General features: G+C 35.1%; 1 protein-coding gene and 2 long non-coding RNA genes across 3 annotated transcripts in view; 2 read left to right on the forward strand and 1 right to left on the reverse strand.

Moving 5' to 3' along the window:
• Window positions 1-16,651, forward strand: part of LOC138132903 (glutathione S-transferase 1-like) — a 58,848-nt gene that overhangs the window by 28,829 nt on the left and 13,368 nt on the right. Inside the window, exon 5 of the mRNA XM_069050617.1 lies at window positions 2,413-2,577. Within this exon, the coding sequence (XP_068906718.1) occupies window positions 2,413-2,577 (165 nt within the window). The remainder of the gene's footprint in view (window positions 1-2,412; window positions 2,578-16,651) is intronic.
• On the forward strand, window positions 9,839-10,481 carry LOC138132904 (uncharacterized). Its single transcript, XR_011160214.1, has 2 exons — window positions 9,839-10,248; window positions 10,300-10,481. It is a non-coding gene; the product is annotated as an uncharacterized lncRNA (long non-coding RNA).
• LOC138132906 (uncharacterized) lies at window positions 10,589-11,282 on the reverse strand. Its single transcript, XR_011160215.1, has 2 exons — window positions 10,821-11,282; window positions 10,589-10,769 (listed from the first exon to the last, which is right to left on the reverse strand). It is a non-coding gene; the product is annotated as an uncharacterized lncRNA (long non-coding RNA).

Consider the following 16,651-nt stretch of genomic DNA (forward strand, 5'->3'; position numbering starts at 1 on the left):
TTACAACCTGTTTTAGCTACAATGGTGAACGTTTTTTGCACAGACCAATGATGCCAAAATAATAAATGTATGTGCATGAAGGAAGGCTTAAAATGCTGCAGATTGTTCTTGCAAAAAATGTCACAACAATGTTTCTTGTTTAGGTATATGAGAATGAAGATGACGAAGAAAGCATTTAAAATGGGTGAATTTTAGCAAAAATACAAAAAATTTCCATACTCAAAATTTTACAATGATTGTTTTTAGACTGCTACTCGTACAATCCCTACATCGATAGACGACTAAATACGCGTGCCGGGTTATATCAGCCTGCCAGGAGCCGCCCGTCGCTTTCGCTCGTCCAATAAAAATAGATATTTATGCATTAAGGGAGATATGAACATGATTTTTCCCTAAGGTTGACGTGGTTATAATCCGAGGGCCTTTGGCCCGAGGAATTATAAGTCAACCGAGGGGAAAAACATGAATATCTCCCGTGGTGCATACAATATTTTATTTTTTAGTCTCTACTTAAAAGTTAAAATTTTATTAAAAATATTTAGCAGGGAAGATTGCGTGAATATGTGGTTGCTATAGTTTCGTTCTCATGAGTTTGTTGCCAACAATGTGGAGGGCGAAAAAATTTGACAAATCCCAAGGGAGATATGAGTTGTTTTTCACAATCTGTATCTATGACAAAAAGAAACAATATCGTGTTACTAAAAAATAAAATTATTTTCTCAAAAAGTATAGGGGCTACTGACTTCTTTTTTTAAAAACTTTTACAATATGTTAGTTACATTTGACTCGCTGCATGTGTATCGAAATTTTCAACATTTCACATTGGTCCCAGCAGAGTGAAGTTTACGATGCGCATTTTTGATTAATCTAAATTTATTAATTATTTTTTTCAAAACTATCGATATTTGCGAAATTTCCGATACACTATTGGAAGCGCTGTACTTTTTACTACAAATATACAGAAAATCATAATTATAACTTCAATAGTTGAATTAACACAGCGTTAAATGTTACGAGAAACGTAGTTTTTCGGACGGCACCTCAACTACGTATAAAGGCCGTTTTCAAAGTTCGGCCCTATTAAAAAAAGTTGTAGATGACCATTCCGTATGCCCCAAAATGTCCTCTATAAGATAGTATAGGTCTCATTTAGTTATACCTTGGAATCACCTACCCTCAGAAATAAGCGAGCTAGATATGTGATTTTACTCCACTATTAGTACGTAATGAAATCCACAACTTAATAAATATTGACTTAATTCAATAGTGGGCAAAACTGTAACGCGCAAACCTTCTGCGGTACTTGTACACTGTATCTGAAGATCTTTGCTATTAACTCTGATAGCTTCTACAGGGTGACGACCGTTTAAAAAGCATCTAATAAATCATTTACCTTTTTTTTGTAAATAATATTGTTACATCGCAATCTTTTAAATAATCATCCTTATCTTTATAATATTTTAATCCATCCGCTATGAATGACTAAATATCTAGACAAAAGATTTTTTTATGCAAACTTTACTGTATCTTTACCTTTAATTTGACTCACATTTTATGTAAACTAGATGGTTTTATATGCATATCCGTTATTTTAGAGCAAATTCGTAAATTGTCAGGCAAAAAATGCAAAAAATAACAGCAGTCCTTCGTATACATGCATTGGACTAAGCACTACCTTTTCCATCCTTTATATTGATCTCTCACTCGCACATGTCTAGCGTTGGAGGGACACAATCTCAGCGCTGGACACGCTTCGTCGTCTTACCTTATAATACAGGGTTATTTTAAATTATTGTAGTCGAAGTAGGCGTGAAAATTGAATGTAAAATTTATGGTTGCCGCTCCACATAAAAAAAAACATCAAAATGATGTGAAAATATTGAGTTGTTTTGCACCCAATTTAACTCCCATGTGTGAACGGTGTGTACTCACTTATTCGGATTCAATCGTTAATTTAACAAAAATAAATAAAATTCTCATCACCGAACTTTTCACCTAAAAAATGACAGTGACAGCGACAAAACTGACAGTTCACATGAAAGCGGCAAAAATGCAATAACATGGGCATGGCCTACTTCGACTACAATCATTTAGAATAACCCTGTATTATCTACCGTGGTTAGTCAATAGGCCTAGAGTTCCCCCTAAAACAAATATTTTGCATAAAAGACATTCAAATCTGTGCATTTTGCAGATAGTATGGTGAGTGAAAGAATTGTACAAAATTGCGTATATTTCCAAAATCATTAGCCTGATCAGTATGTAATCAATAGTCCGTGTTTCGAATACGATTTTTTGACTTCATCACCATATTTTCATTTTCTTACGGAATATAGAAGTAATGAAGTAAAAAAAAATGTGTGACCTAGTTTTTTTTTTAATAGAATTCACGATTCTTCGTTATTGTTCCAGAGCCCTGTTCTTTTTGGAAATCAACAACCAGATTCAAGCAAAGCAGAGAAATTTGAGGAAGCTTTGGTTTTTTTGGATGGATTTTTAAAAAACCAGCCTTGGGTAGCCGGTCAACAATTAACCATTGCTGATTTTTCTATTGTGGCTATTATTGCTACTGCAGAGGTACTAATTTTATACGATATAGAAATATTTTGATGATTTACTAATTAGTTAAATTATTATACAGGGTGGAACAAAAGTATCAAATATTGGCTGTAACTTTTTAATTTGACAATTTATGAAAAAATGTTTAATATAAAAGTTGATTGGTGTATTATCCTGCATGATCTGGTCTTTCTAGTTTGTTCCTATCTTCTTTTGTTTCGCTGCTATGGCAACCAACTTTGGTTTTTTAAATAGCACCCATACATTTTTTGTATGATTTTCAAACAAGCATATCTTTCTGTATTCATAAATACAGTTTTGCCATTATGGGGAAAAAGAATAAGAATAAGAATCAAGAATACCATGGAAATTTGACAATTTTTGTTGAACGTCATGCATGATAATAAACCAAACAATTTTTATATTTAATTTGAAAAATTATGAAAAAATGTTTAATATAAAAATTGTTTGGTTTATTATCATGCATGACGTTTGTAACCTTTCGACTTCCTTGACTTTTAATTTAACTTTTCGACTTCCTTGACTTTTCCTCGATGATTTTTTTTTCTCCCTCATTTGGTGTATTGTTGGTTGCCGCATTCCCTCGGATGAAATTTTGCGGAAAAATACGAAACAAAAATAATGAGAAAAGAAATATTTAGGGATCCTACGTTGTGTTTTATTTTTATTTTGTTTAATTAGGTTCTAACGAGAGGCCGTACCTTCGGAGGTTCTCCAAAAAATAGAATTAAAACGATTGAGCACACTTCACTTAAATTTTATTTAACAAATAATCGAGTGTGGTGGCGTTTGGTCCCAACAAATTATAGAAATAAATAAATGAATTTGATAACAGAAGTTGGTGGAAATTTGACCTAACGAGATTTGACTCGCGGCCCTCGAATTGAGATCTGACTCATGAATAAATGACTACGCTGGGCAAATACAGAAGTTTCTGGCGCGAACAACATTATGGAAGTTTGAGATGCGAACTATGTGATCCGATTTAGATTTCAATTTACCCCAATTAAATTGAACCCGACGCGATGCCCTGGAATCTCATAGATCACCCCGGTCTACTCCGGTGGTCGAAAATAAAAGGGAAAAAAGGTTCTAACAGGGCCAAAGGGTACCTCTCTTCACGTGTCAGCTGGCCTAGTTTGGTCGCTGGCCCCCTTGGGGGTGATGACGCGGCTGAATTTTGTGCTCTTACGCCGGACCACAGCTAATTGAGTGCGATGGACACTGGCGGTAGCTTCCCGATCTCGATACTCCAAAACATACATAATAAATGAAAATGTTTTATAATGAATTTATACTAGTTCCCCTTGATGAAAGCACGGTTTCCCCAATCGGTAAATGCAAGAAGATCACATACTTCGCGATAAAGAAATTAATACAAGATTCTAAAGAGTCACGTGGTCATCAAAAGCTCAAAGAAAATAATATAATCTTTACTTTAGAACGATAAAGAACTAAATGCTGTTTGGCTAATTAAATCGCGGCTACAAATAATGTACAAAAATTAGAGAAATAATTTACCTTGTAAATGTAAAGAACGTGGTCACAAAATGGCTGCTGGAAGTACTGAACGTACCTCCGGCTACTTTGGAGATCAAACCCCGAGTGAATCAAAAAAGCCCTGTTTCCCGTCCCGCAATCGGTTTTATCATTTCTGGCGCACCCCACTTTCGCAACCCCTACTTGACCAAAGTGACCAATCAGCTCGGTTCTACTTTACGCCGATCGCGACGCCTTTTCGAAATCTCTAGAACTTTTGAAATTACAGTTTCCGTTTTTCCACCATTATTTTAAATGTTTAAATTTAAACTTTTGTTAGGACCAGACCGAATGTACATAATTTGTTGGTGAATTAGAACTCTGAAAAAGAACACTAAATTACTGACTCTATACAATAATAAACATCAACATCAAGAAACAAACACAATCTAAAAAATGGAACAAACAGAATTAACAGGAACACTGAATTACCGACTCTATACAATAACAAAAATCAGCACCAAGAATCAAACATAATTAAAATGAAATAAACATAATTAAAATGAGACAAACAGAATTAAAATGAATCAAACATAATTAAAATGAATCAAACATAATTAAAATGAAACAAACAGAATTAAAATGAAACAAATTAACCTTATTTTGAAACCTAAATTGGGCTTGAAACGCTGTTACGTAATTGTCATGTCATGCAACTAAATTCCGTTGATCTGTTACTTCTAAAAATTGTTCTATATTGGTTTGATTCCCCAAAACCGTTCTAATTAATAATTACTTCGTAAATTTCATTCTCTCTCTCTCTCACTCACACGTCTGATTTCTACGACTACCTGGCTTTACCGTTACCCGGTCCTCTGTGTTTACTACCGACTCCCTTTCTACTTTGCGTTTGTTACTTTTCTAACTAAAAGTGCAAACGATTCTAGTTATTTTCTACGATAAAGCGCTCTGTTTTTAATTTGCAATTCTCGCCCTTTAATTACAAATATGCCATAAATTTGAGAATGCTAAAAAAAGTAAATTAACCTAATGAACATTAATTTTATTGTTCTCTCAATTTGAAACCTGCTAACATCAAATTCATTAATTCAATTATCCCCTGATTTTAACTGGACTCCCCAAATTGTCGAACGAGTAAATTTTGCAATGTTTCTTTTCCCATAAAAACTGTTATCTTTGTGTTGTGTTCGGACAGGGCGTGTACCTGCATTTTCAAAGAAAGGTTGGCAGATTTCACTTGAGGAATGTGGTGCCGACACGGCTTCAATAAAATTTACAACTGGCCAGCATTTCCGTCGCAAATGAACGGTATTTAAAATATTTTTTTGAAATTATTTTAAAATTAAAATTCTTAATTTATCGAACCTATTCGGACCGTTACAGACGCCCCCTGGTTTCCGGTAGATCCCTGGAGATGACGGAAAGCATCTTGTGGAGTGTCCGAATCCTCTGTTGGTCGTTGGCGCTTCCTCGAATTCGCCGTGTCAATGCTGTCCCCTTTGTTGAGTTGCGGAATGAATTGGGCAACGCGTTTGGATGATTTTGGCAGCGATTTTCGGTGGCTGGCCCGGGTTCCTTGCATAGCAAGACCCCCGTTGCCGATGTGGGGTTCAAGAGCTTCGCCCCCCGTTGAAGTTATCTTCGTTGAGTTCGGTTTCTCGAATACTCGAGAAGTGCTTGTCTGTTCGAAGTTCTTACAAGGTTTTGTTGGTAGCTTTGACAATATATTTGCAGTCCTCGTGTGTTCTGGTACGGCATTTTCTTCTGGTTGCCCCTGTTGTTGAAGTAGTTGTTAACTGCTACTTTTCTGCTGACGATCACCTCAGTAAATGGTTTCAAAGTTCGTCCTTTCCTTTGGATTTGACTCTGAGTGGCAGCGGCTTTTGGGTGAATGTTGTTCGCTCGCCCCCATTCCCTTGGTACATTCTGGAGAGCTTTTTGCCCCCCGTGGCTTCGCTGCCCGTGGGATTTCGCTCGCTGAAAATCCGCGTCGTCGCCCACGCGGTCAGCTGGCTCGGCTGCTTGGAGGTAAGTGGTAAGTGGTCAACCCCTCGTCCTGGTGGTTGATCTGTTGTGGCTCCCGTAGGTTCCTCCAGCGGTACGTGGTCACCTACTCATCCTGGTCACGGCACCAATGTAACCTTTCGACTTCCTTGACTTTTAATTTAACTTTTCGACTTCCTTGACTTTTCCTCGATGATTTTTTTTTCTCCCTCATTTGGTGTATTGTTGGTTGCCGCATTCCCTCGGATGAAATTTTGCGGAAAAATACGAAACAAAAATAATGAGAAAAGAAATATTTAGGGATCCTACGTTGTGTTTTATTTTTATTTTGTTTAATTAGGTTCTAACGAGAGGCCGTACCTTCGGAGGTTTTCCAAAAAATAGAATTAAAACGATTGAGCACACTTCACTTAAATTTTATTTAACAAATAATCGAGTGTGGTGGCGTTTGGTCCCAACAAATTATAGAAATAAATAAATGAATTTGATAACAGAAGTTGGTGGAAATTTGACCTAATGAGATTTGACTCGCGGCCCTCGAATTGAGACCTGACTCATGAATAAATGACTACGCTGGGCAAATACAGAAGTTTCTGGCGCGAACAACATTATGGAAGTTTGAGATGCGAACTATGTGATCCGATTTAGATTTCAATTTACCCCAATTAAATTGAACCCGACGCGATGACCTGGAATCTCATAGATCACCCCGGTCTACTCCGGTGGTCGAAAATAAAAGGGAAAAAAGGTTCTAACAGGGCCAAAGGGTACCTCTTGTAAATTGAACCCGACGCGATGCCCTGGAATCTCATAGATCACCCCGGTCTACTCCGGTGGTCGAAATTAAAAGGGAAAAAAGGTTCTAACAGGGCCAAAGGGTACCTCTCTTCACGTGTCAGCTGGCCTAGTTTGGTCGCTGGCCCCCTTGGGGGTGATGACGCGGCTGAATTTTGTGCTCTTACGCCGGACCACAGCTAATTGAGTGCGATGGACACTGGCGGTAGCTTCCCGATCTCGAGACTCCAAAACATACATAATAAATGAAAATGTTTTATAATGAATTTATACTAGTTCCCCTTGATGAAAGCACGGTTTCCCCAATCGGTAAATGCAAGAAGATCACATACTTCGCGATAAAGAAATTAATACAAGATTCTAAAGAGTCACGTGGTCATCAAAAGCTCAAAGAAAATAATATAATCTTTACTTTAGAACGATAAAGAACTAAATGCTGTTTGGCTAATTAAATCGCGGCTACAAATAATGTACAAAAATTAGAGAAATAATTTGCCTTGTAAATGTAAAGAACGTGGTCACAAAATGGCTGCTGGAAGTACTGAACGTACCTCCGGCTACTTTGGAGATCAAACCCCGAGTGAATCAAAAAAGCCCTGTTTCCCGTCCCGCAATCGGTTTTATCATTTCTGGCGCACCCCACTTTCGCAACCCCTACTTGACCAAAGTGACCAATCAGCTCGGTTCTACTTTACGCCGATCGCGACGCCTTTTCGAAATCTCTAGAACTTTTGAAATTACAGTTTCCGTTTTTCCACCATTATTTTAAATGTTTAAATTTAAACTTTTGTTAGGACCAGACCGAATGTACATAATTTGTTGGTGAATTAGAACTCTGAAAAAGAACACTAAATTACTGACTCTATACAATAATAAACATCAACATCAAGAAACAAACACAATCTAAAAAATGGAACAAACAGAATTAACAGGAACACTGAATTACCGACTCTATACAATAACAAAAATCAGCACCAAGAATCAAACATAATTAAAATGAAATAAACATAATTAAAATGAGACAAACAGAATTAAAATGAATCAAACATAATTAAAATGAATCAAACATAATTAAAATGAAACAAACAGAATTAAAATGAAACAAATTAACCTTATTTTGAAACCTAAATTGGGCTTGAAACGCTGTTACGTAATTGTCATGTCATGCAACTAAATTCCGTTGATCTGTTACTTCTAAAAATTGTTCTATATTGGTTTGATTCCCCAAAACCGTTCTAATTAATAATTACTTCGTAAATTTCATTCTCTCTCTCTCTCACTCACACGTCTGATTTCTACGACTACCTGGCTTTACCGTTACCCGGTCCTCTGTGTTTACTACCGACTCCCTTTCTACTTTGCGTTTGTTACTTTTCTAACTAAAAGTGCAAACGATTCTAGTTATTTTCTACGATAAAGCGCTCTGTTTTTAATTTGCAATTCTCGCCCTTTAATTACAAATATGCCATAAATTTGAGAATGCTAAAAAAAGTAAATTAACCTAATGAACATTAATTTTATTGTTCTCTCAATTTGAAACCTGCTAACATCAAATTCATTAATTCAATTATCCCCTGATTTTAACTGGACTCCCCAAATTGTCAACGAGTAAATTTTGCAATGTTTCTTTTCCCATAAAAACTGTTATCTTTGTGTTGTGTTCGGACAGGGCGTGTACCTGCATTTTCAAAGAAAGGTTGGCAGATTTCACTTGAGGAATGTGGTGCCGACACGGCTTCAATAAAATTTACAACTGGCCAGCATTTCCGTCGCAAATGAACGGTATTTAAAATATTTTTTTGAAATTATTTTAAAATTAAAATTCTTAATTTATCGAACCTATTCGGACCGTTACACGTTCAACAAAAATTGTCAAATTTCCATGGCATTCTTGATATTGCATTTTATTACTTAGTAAGTTAATTTTATCACCTTTTTTTTTATTTTATTCTTTTTCCCCATAATGGCAAAACTGTATTTATGAATACAGAAAGATACGCTTGTTTGAAAATCACACAAAAAATGTATGGGTGCTATTTAAAAAACCAAAGTTGGTTGCCATAGCAGCGAAACAAAAGAAGATAGGAACAAACTAGAAGACCAGATGATGCAGGATAATACACCAATCAACTTTTATATTAAACCTTTTTTCATAAATTGTCAAATTAAAAAGTAACAGCCAATATTTGATACTTTTGTTCCACCCTGTATGTATTAGTACCAATATAGATTGCCTAACGCTTTCGGGCAGGCAGGCTGGGGATAACCCCAAAAGCATATATAGTGCAGGAATTTCTTCTCGCTTTTATGGCAGGGACCATGGTTTAAAGAGTAAATACTGCAACAATACCAAAGTACCGCAAACCATTAGACTGGGCTGGCATAAATTATATAGTTTATCTGTTTGCCTGTGTTTGAAGGGGTGCAGGTATAGTGGCGGCCGGGGAAAATGGGAATGACTTAAATTACTTTAGGCTGTATTTAAATAAATCTGTAATGGTTATCATTATAAAAATTTACGACAGGGACCGATTTCTTTGAATACCTGTGTTCTTAGAAGGAACGATTTAAGAAGGGTTTTGTTTGCAGGTGGTGACAGGCAAAAATTTGGCCCTATCGTAAATCTTTATAATAATAACCATTACAGTTTTATTTGAATACAGTCCAGGGTGATTTAAGTCATTCTCATTCTCCCCGGCCGCCACTATACATATATACAGCCCAATGGTTTGTGGTACTTTGGTCTTTAACGTTTACACCATGGTGTCTGCCATAAAAGCGAAAAAGGAATTCCCGCACTATACCAGTACCAATATCGGAATTCGGGAAATATCCGAAAATAACTAACTCTAATAGGAACGCATAAATAAAATAATCAAAACAGGAAATTATAGCTATTAACATACCTAGCGATGTTATGACTATCATAATTACCGCAGATGTCGATTTCAAATCCGAGCTCGTAGAGCGAGGATTTTAAGACATCTAAGGTTGTTATGATTCATAACATCCGCGGTTTGTTCAATAGTTTACCGGTTTCAGAATAAGCCGAAGAGAATTTAAAACAATTAAATCCCAACACTCGTCTTAAAATAGATTGAGTTGATCGCGTTTGCATGATATGTTCGAGTGTCATAGTTACATTTGGTTGTTTATACAAACAGACATTTCGCAAAATGAGTTTGAATGATAGTGTTTTACCGGAAAACGTCTTAAATGAAGAAGAACAAGCTTTAAATAGCTTAATACCGGAAAAATCGAAAGGCAGGAGGTACTTATCTGAAATCATAGAGACACTCAAACAAGGGCAGGATCTAAATAAGGTTACAAGTGTAAATGAGAGTGATGTTGGCGTATTTTCATGAACTGGTAAGTGCTCGTAGTGTTAGTTCCGTAGCGTATTTATCTTTTTGTTTATAGAGTCGAAGAAATATAGCCCCTCTGCCTCTCATCATTATGGACGTAGGTACTACCCGATGCCCCATGCTATGAAGTGCAGTTCATTTTTACTATGGCAGAGTTCCGTCTATTTAAGTAATTATTGTTGTTTTTAGTTCCGTCTGTTTGAATTAATAAATGAATAAAGTTAGATATTGTCTTCATATGTTGATTGTTGTTGACATGTCACTATGACAATATTACCCTACAGCATAACTGTACTAGTACAGTTATGCTGTAGGGTAATATTGCCATAGTGACAATCAACAAATGAAGACAATATCTAACTTTATTCATTATTAATTCAAACAATCGGAACTAAAAACAACAATAATTACTTAAATAGACGGAACTCTGCCATAGTAAAAATGAACTGCACTTCATAGCATGGGGCATCGGGTAGTACCTACGTCCATAATGATGAGGGGCAGAGGGGCTATATTTCTTCGACTCTATAAACAAAAAGATAAATACGCTACGGAACTAACACTATGAGCACTTACCAGTTCATGAAAATACGCCAACATCACTGTCATTTACACTTGTAACCTTATTTAGATCCTGCCCTTGTTTGAGTGTCTTTATAATTTCAGATAAGTACCTCCTGCCTTTCGATTTTTCCGGTATTAAGCTATTTAAAGCTTGTTCTTCTTCATTTAAGACGTTTTTCGGTAAAACACTATCATTCAAACTCATTTTGCGAAATGTCTGTTTGTATAAACAACCAAATGTAACTATGACACTCGAACATATCATGCAAACGCGATCAACTCAATCTATTTGTGTGTTTGGATTTAATTGTTTTAAATTCTCTTCGGCTTATTCTGAAACCGGTAAACTATTGAACAAACCGCGGATGTTATGAATCATAACAACCTTAGATGTCTTAAAATCCTCGCTCTACGAGCTCGGATTTCAAACCGACATCTGCGGTAGTTATGATGGTTATAACATCGCTAGGTATGTTAATAGCTATAAACGGATACTGAACTTAACTTAACCAATACTTAAAGGGCGATTTATAGTTCCGTAACTTGTACGTATAACATAACATATCAAAATTGAACCCTATTGAATCAAATGTATTCATTTATAGATCCTTTATCATAACATAAGTTCGTATCCGTTTACATATGAATTGGCCAATTTCAATTATTATGTTATGTACCATGAAAGTTACGGAATTTTAATATTTTTCCATAGAAACGGTTACGGTGTAGGTATGCTGTCAATAAATTCAATTTAAAAACATTATTGAAAAGGTGGAAAATATTATGGAAATTTTAATCTTACAGTGTGTTGAAAGGTTCAAAGCACTTTACGATAAGTCTTCCAAAGACTTTGAGGACGGTGTGAAGAAGGAAATGATTTGGAGGAGCTGATTTATCCGTGTTTTTGTAACTCGTTTTTTTCGTGGTTTCTTCCTTTTTTCTTTATTACGACCTATCTCGTGCAAGACCACAGCACAAGCAGCAGCTTCTAAAACCCCGTCCTCACAAAACATATTGGACAATTGTTTGACACTTAAAAAATCAGCAATCATATCACGTTTTGTCATGAACTATAAATTGAATTCAAAAAGTTATGCTATGTTTATGATTTTTGACTATGTAAAGGCCGATTTATAGTTCCGTAACTTGTACGTATAGCATAACATATGAAAATTGAATCCTATTGAATCAAATGTACTCATTTATAGATCCGTTAACATAACATAAGTCCGTATCCGTTTACATATGAATTGGCCAATTATTATGTTATGTATCATGAAAGTTACGGAATTTTAAAATTTTTTCCATAGAAACGGTTAGGTGTAGGTACGCTGTCAATCAATTGAATTTAAAAATATTATTGAGAAGGTGGAAAATATGAAGGAAATTCTAATCGTACAGTGTGTTAAAAGGTTCAAGCCACTGTACGATAAGTCTTCCAAAGACTTTGAGGACAGTGTGAAGAAGGAAATGATTTGGAGTAGCTTGTTTATCCGTGTTTTTGTAACGCATTTTTTTCGTGGTTTCTTCCTTTTTTCTTTATTACGACCTATCTCGTGTAAGACTACAGCACAGGCAGCAGCTTCTAAAACCTCGTTTTCACAAAAGACATTTGATAATTAGTTTGACATTTAAAAAGTCAACAGTCGTATCACGTTTTGTCGTGAACTATAAATTGAATTTTAAAAGTTATGTTATGTTTATGATTTGTGACTATGTTATGCTGTATGTATACGGAACTATAAATCCTGCTTTATGCTATATGTATACGGAACTATAAATCTTGCTTAATATCTATTCACTTTGATTGTGACCACAACGAAAAACATAGTAGGCGCTGTTTAGCTGTGTGCTGCATACGTTTTACACTAAATATTTGTGTGGTGTGAACATGATGTGAAAATGTCAGAATTGTTAAAACTTGACGATGGTAGTAAAGCAATGATTTTAATGTATTTATCAATATTAATAACGGAAATCAATATTTGAATTAGGAGAAACTAAAAACGCCTCTCTGATTCTGTGATCACGTCTGTTGAAAAGTGGGGTTATATCCAGGTACAGCTTATTTTTTAACATAAAAACTTCGAAATCACCTCATGCAATTCTCGATATTAATGAAGAACGAATGAAATGGTCATTTGGCAGTAAGACAAACGCGAAAAATACCTGGGGATTACTAAAGGTACCTACCTAATCAGAACTTTCAATTAGCATTGATTAATACAAATATTTTCAGATAAAAACTAATCAGACAGAAAGTTCAAAAAAATGATTTACAGGGGATGAAAAGGCAGAAGGTATCAGACTACAACACTTACTAGCCAAAATGTACAACAAAAAAGCACAAATAGAGTTAACTTTATTGGTGATGTTCGTCTTTGTGAGTTGTTTTCCCGTTGGCTTCAATAAATGTCTCGAAACAAGTCAATATTAACCGTTTGGTCCCAACTTTGAGAAGACGACGTGGCATTTTCTTTTTGAATTCTAAAATTTTGTACCAAAACTCAATTTTATAGATATGCGCACAGTGTACGTCGAAAAACGTTTGCGCAAGTCGTTCTCCGTTCTGTCTTCTGTGAGCGTGACGTTTCTGTCAAAATGGCTCCTCCGAGAGTTGCCAACTGCGACTTGGTTTAGTGTTATCTAAAATTCCCTATCAATAACCTAGCAACTGAAAAGTTACTAGGGAGTGGTCACAATCCGTGGAGGGAGACAAGACTGGAGATGGCACTAATTCAAATAAGTGTACCAGCCCGCGAAAATTACAGAGTCATAAAAGGTTTCTGAATATAGACACTAGACCAATAGCTTCCTTCGCCTTCCTTCCAGGCGCATTGTGCTTCTTTATCTAGCGCATTGTGGACTGGGTCATAAAAGGTTGTTGCACGTGCTTTTAGAGGGTTCGGATTTTTAACATGGGAAGCATAGGAAATGCCATCTCCAGTCTTTTCTCCCTCCACGTCACAATTAAAATGAATAGATTATAGTTTTGTGCATCCTGGATGCATTGATACTCCAGGGTATCTATAAATGATTATCTGATTCAGCTTGCTATGAAAACTTGGCAAATTTTGAATGTGCCGCTTTACGTGTAGAATAAATTCGGCAAATACTGAATATCACATTTTCAGGTTAGGTTGTTTGCTTTTACCTAGAGACAAGTTCCAACTGTTTTGCTCCCGCTAACATTAATATACTGCGTGACCAACAATTACTGTTTGAGTTGGCAATAAAACTGGTAACTTTTATGGCATGTTCCAAGGAGAAAATCTTTTATCAATAAAAGATTATAAAAATCAAGACAAGAGATAAATGTTGAGAACACCTTGTCATTGTATGCCACTATACAATACTGCCTTTTTGTCTGCTTTCACATTACTTGTTTAATGAATGTGATAAATACTACCTATACTGGATTGTCGAATATGTTATTGACTCCATTTTTTACTCTGATATAAATAACAGTTTTTTCAGGAGAAATATCTATGTCTTCCAGGTTTCTCAATAAAATCTGAAATTTATTCAACATAAACAACATATTATACACCAGATTTTGAGATAAGCGGACTACGGATATTTGTGGTCTCTTCCACCTTTGCTAACTGTTTACAATTCGCCCAGTGTGAGTTAACGAAGAATCATCCCGAGTGTTGTCCGGATATTATTTAATAAACAATTAATAAACCTCCATTTTGACAGTGAGAAACAACAATGAACGTGTTCTGTTCAATAGAATAAACCATGTTAAGAAAATAAAGCTAAAATGAAAAAACAAAACATTCAAATCTACTCTCACAAATTTTGGCAGTCCGTTTACCTCTAAAACCGGACGTATTTGTAATTTGTATTGAAAAATACAAATTTTTGGTGTTTATTAACTGCGATAAAACGAAAACAGGGTGTCCCAAAAATGGCGTACTAACGGTGCACTACGGTGTAGAAGAGATTACCGTAAACGTCAGAAAAATGTTAAAAAAATTCTATTGGATTTATTTGCTGATTTGGCGGTCTTTGAAAGTGGCACTTAACAGGTCAATTATTTTGAAATATATGTATGAAATTGTCATGACAGTTACCTTTAATCGTACATGTTATCACAAAGTACAAGATCACACACTATAGTATATCCTCTTGTTAGATGGAAATCGTGGTAGGGAGTCTTTAAATTTGATTGGCTAACAGCGAGGCGCGTTTACACGAGCAAAGTTTAGGGTTCATGATTTAAAATAAAAACTTCTAAATTATGACTGAAAAAAAAAAAGAAACTATAATGTAATGTTCTTAAAGCTTAATGGAATTTGTAGGTATTTACAAATTCAAAAATTTTGAGATATTTTTAATAAAATCGCATAAAATGAAAATTTAGCCGTTGTTAAAAGTAGGAAAAATTATATAATTGTTCATATCGAAATGGATAAAACTCTTGCGTTCATGCGTTAATCAAACTTAGTAAGTATTATATTTTAGTAAGTTAATATTTTTTTTACCCATTATAAATAATATTATCAGCAGGATTTTGCAGGATATGAAACTGACAACAGTGCAGAGGGAATCATTTGAGCATTTGACACTTGACAACTGTCATTGGTATTCGTTTTTGAGATTGGCGTGGTTTCGTTATCATTTGGTTCTCCTGTGTTCGTTTTATTTGTCTATTAAAAACCAGTTCTTGTCAGAACTAATCCTTGCTGTGTTTACAGTTTTCGTGGTAAGTTGTATCAATGAGAAAACAAAATGATATACTGTTGTGTATATTTCAAGATTTCGAAGAACCAGTCTTGTGGACCTATTTCCTCGTATCATGGAGGCTGCAAATTCTGCTACAGTAAATGCCAGAAGACGAAAATTACCAACAGGTATAATTAATTATAGTAATGAAAAGTGCATGTTATGATTAATTTTGTTCCATATAGGTCATTTGACTCTTCGAGAAAAAACTGTCATACATAATGTTTACCAAAACATTGTAAAGGACTTCCCAGATATTGGAGCAACTGAACAGAAAAAGAAGACAGCTTCATATACTGGTATTACTGTGATTTTGCTAAAAACAAAAATTCTTTGACATATAACACAGACCATCAACAGAATTAAGACTTTCAAAACCCGTATAAAACATGAGAGACACTGACAACACTAGCGCTGCTCTAGCGTTAGGCCAAACTAAATTACCGAATTTACTCGTTAATCCGATCGGGAATTTCCGTTTAAAAAGAAGGTTGATTTGAATATTAATTAATAATGTCATCAGTAATTTTGAATTTTCTAATTTCTGTCAAGGTTTAGTCAATAAATTTTATAAATTGTTCTACAAAATAAATTACTCCAAACCAGTATGTTGAGATAATTTTTCGTTATCTTTTTATTTGGTAAGTTATCTTTTTCTTTTTGAAAAAGTACAAAATATGGTTTTTCAGATCGCAATTTTTATTTTATTTATTTGGATATGGGAAAAATTAAACATAGGTAAATTCTTTGTAAACAACAAGATCGGCGATAAAAAATAAACATTTTAAACTTCCAAAATTAGAAGAACAAAGGAAACGATGGATAGAAGCTTTAGATAAATGTTGCAGCACCCTTCAAAACAGATAATGCCTTTATTTGCGAGAAATATTTTAGCAACAATTTCTTTACACAAAAAACAAAACTCTGCCGTCGATTTTTCTTCGTGAAGACAAACAAACTTCAATGTTAGACCAGCTGAAGAAATTGAAAATTATACGATTACTGAAAATCCCACTGTAGATTAGATAGATAATCTAATCCTTCCTGTTATGCCCAAGGCCCAAAATAGACACCCAACAAAATCTTCTAGTGTGTTGCAAATACTTGAATGC

The sequence above is a fragment of the Tenebrio molitor genome, chromosome 6, assembly GCF_963966145.1.
Source record: "Tenebrio molitor chromosome 6, icTenMoli1.1, whole genome shotgun sequence".
NCBI lineage: Eukaryota > Metazoa > Arthropoda > Insecta > Coleoptera > Tenebrionidae > Tenebrio > Tenebrio molitor.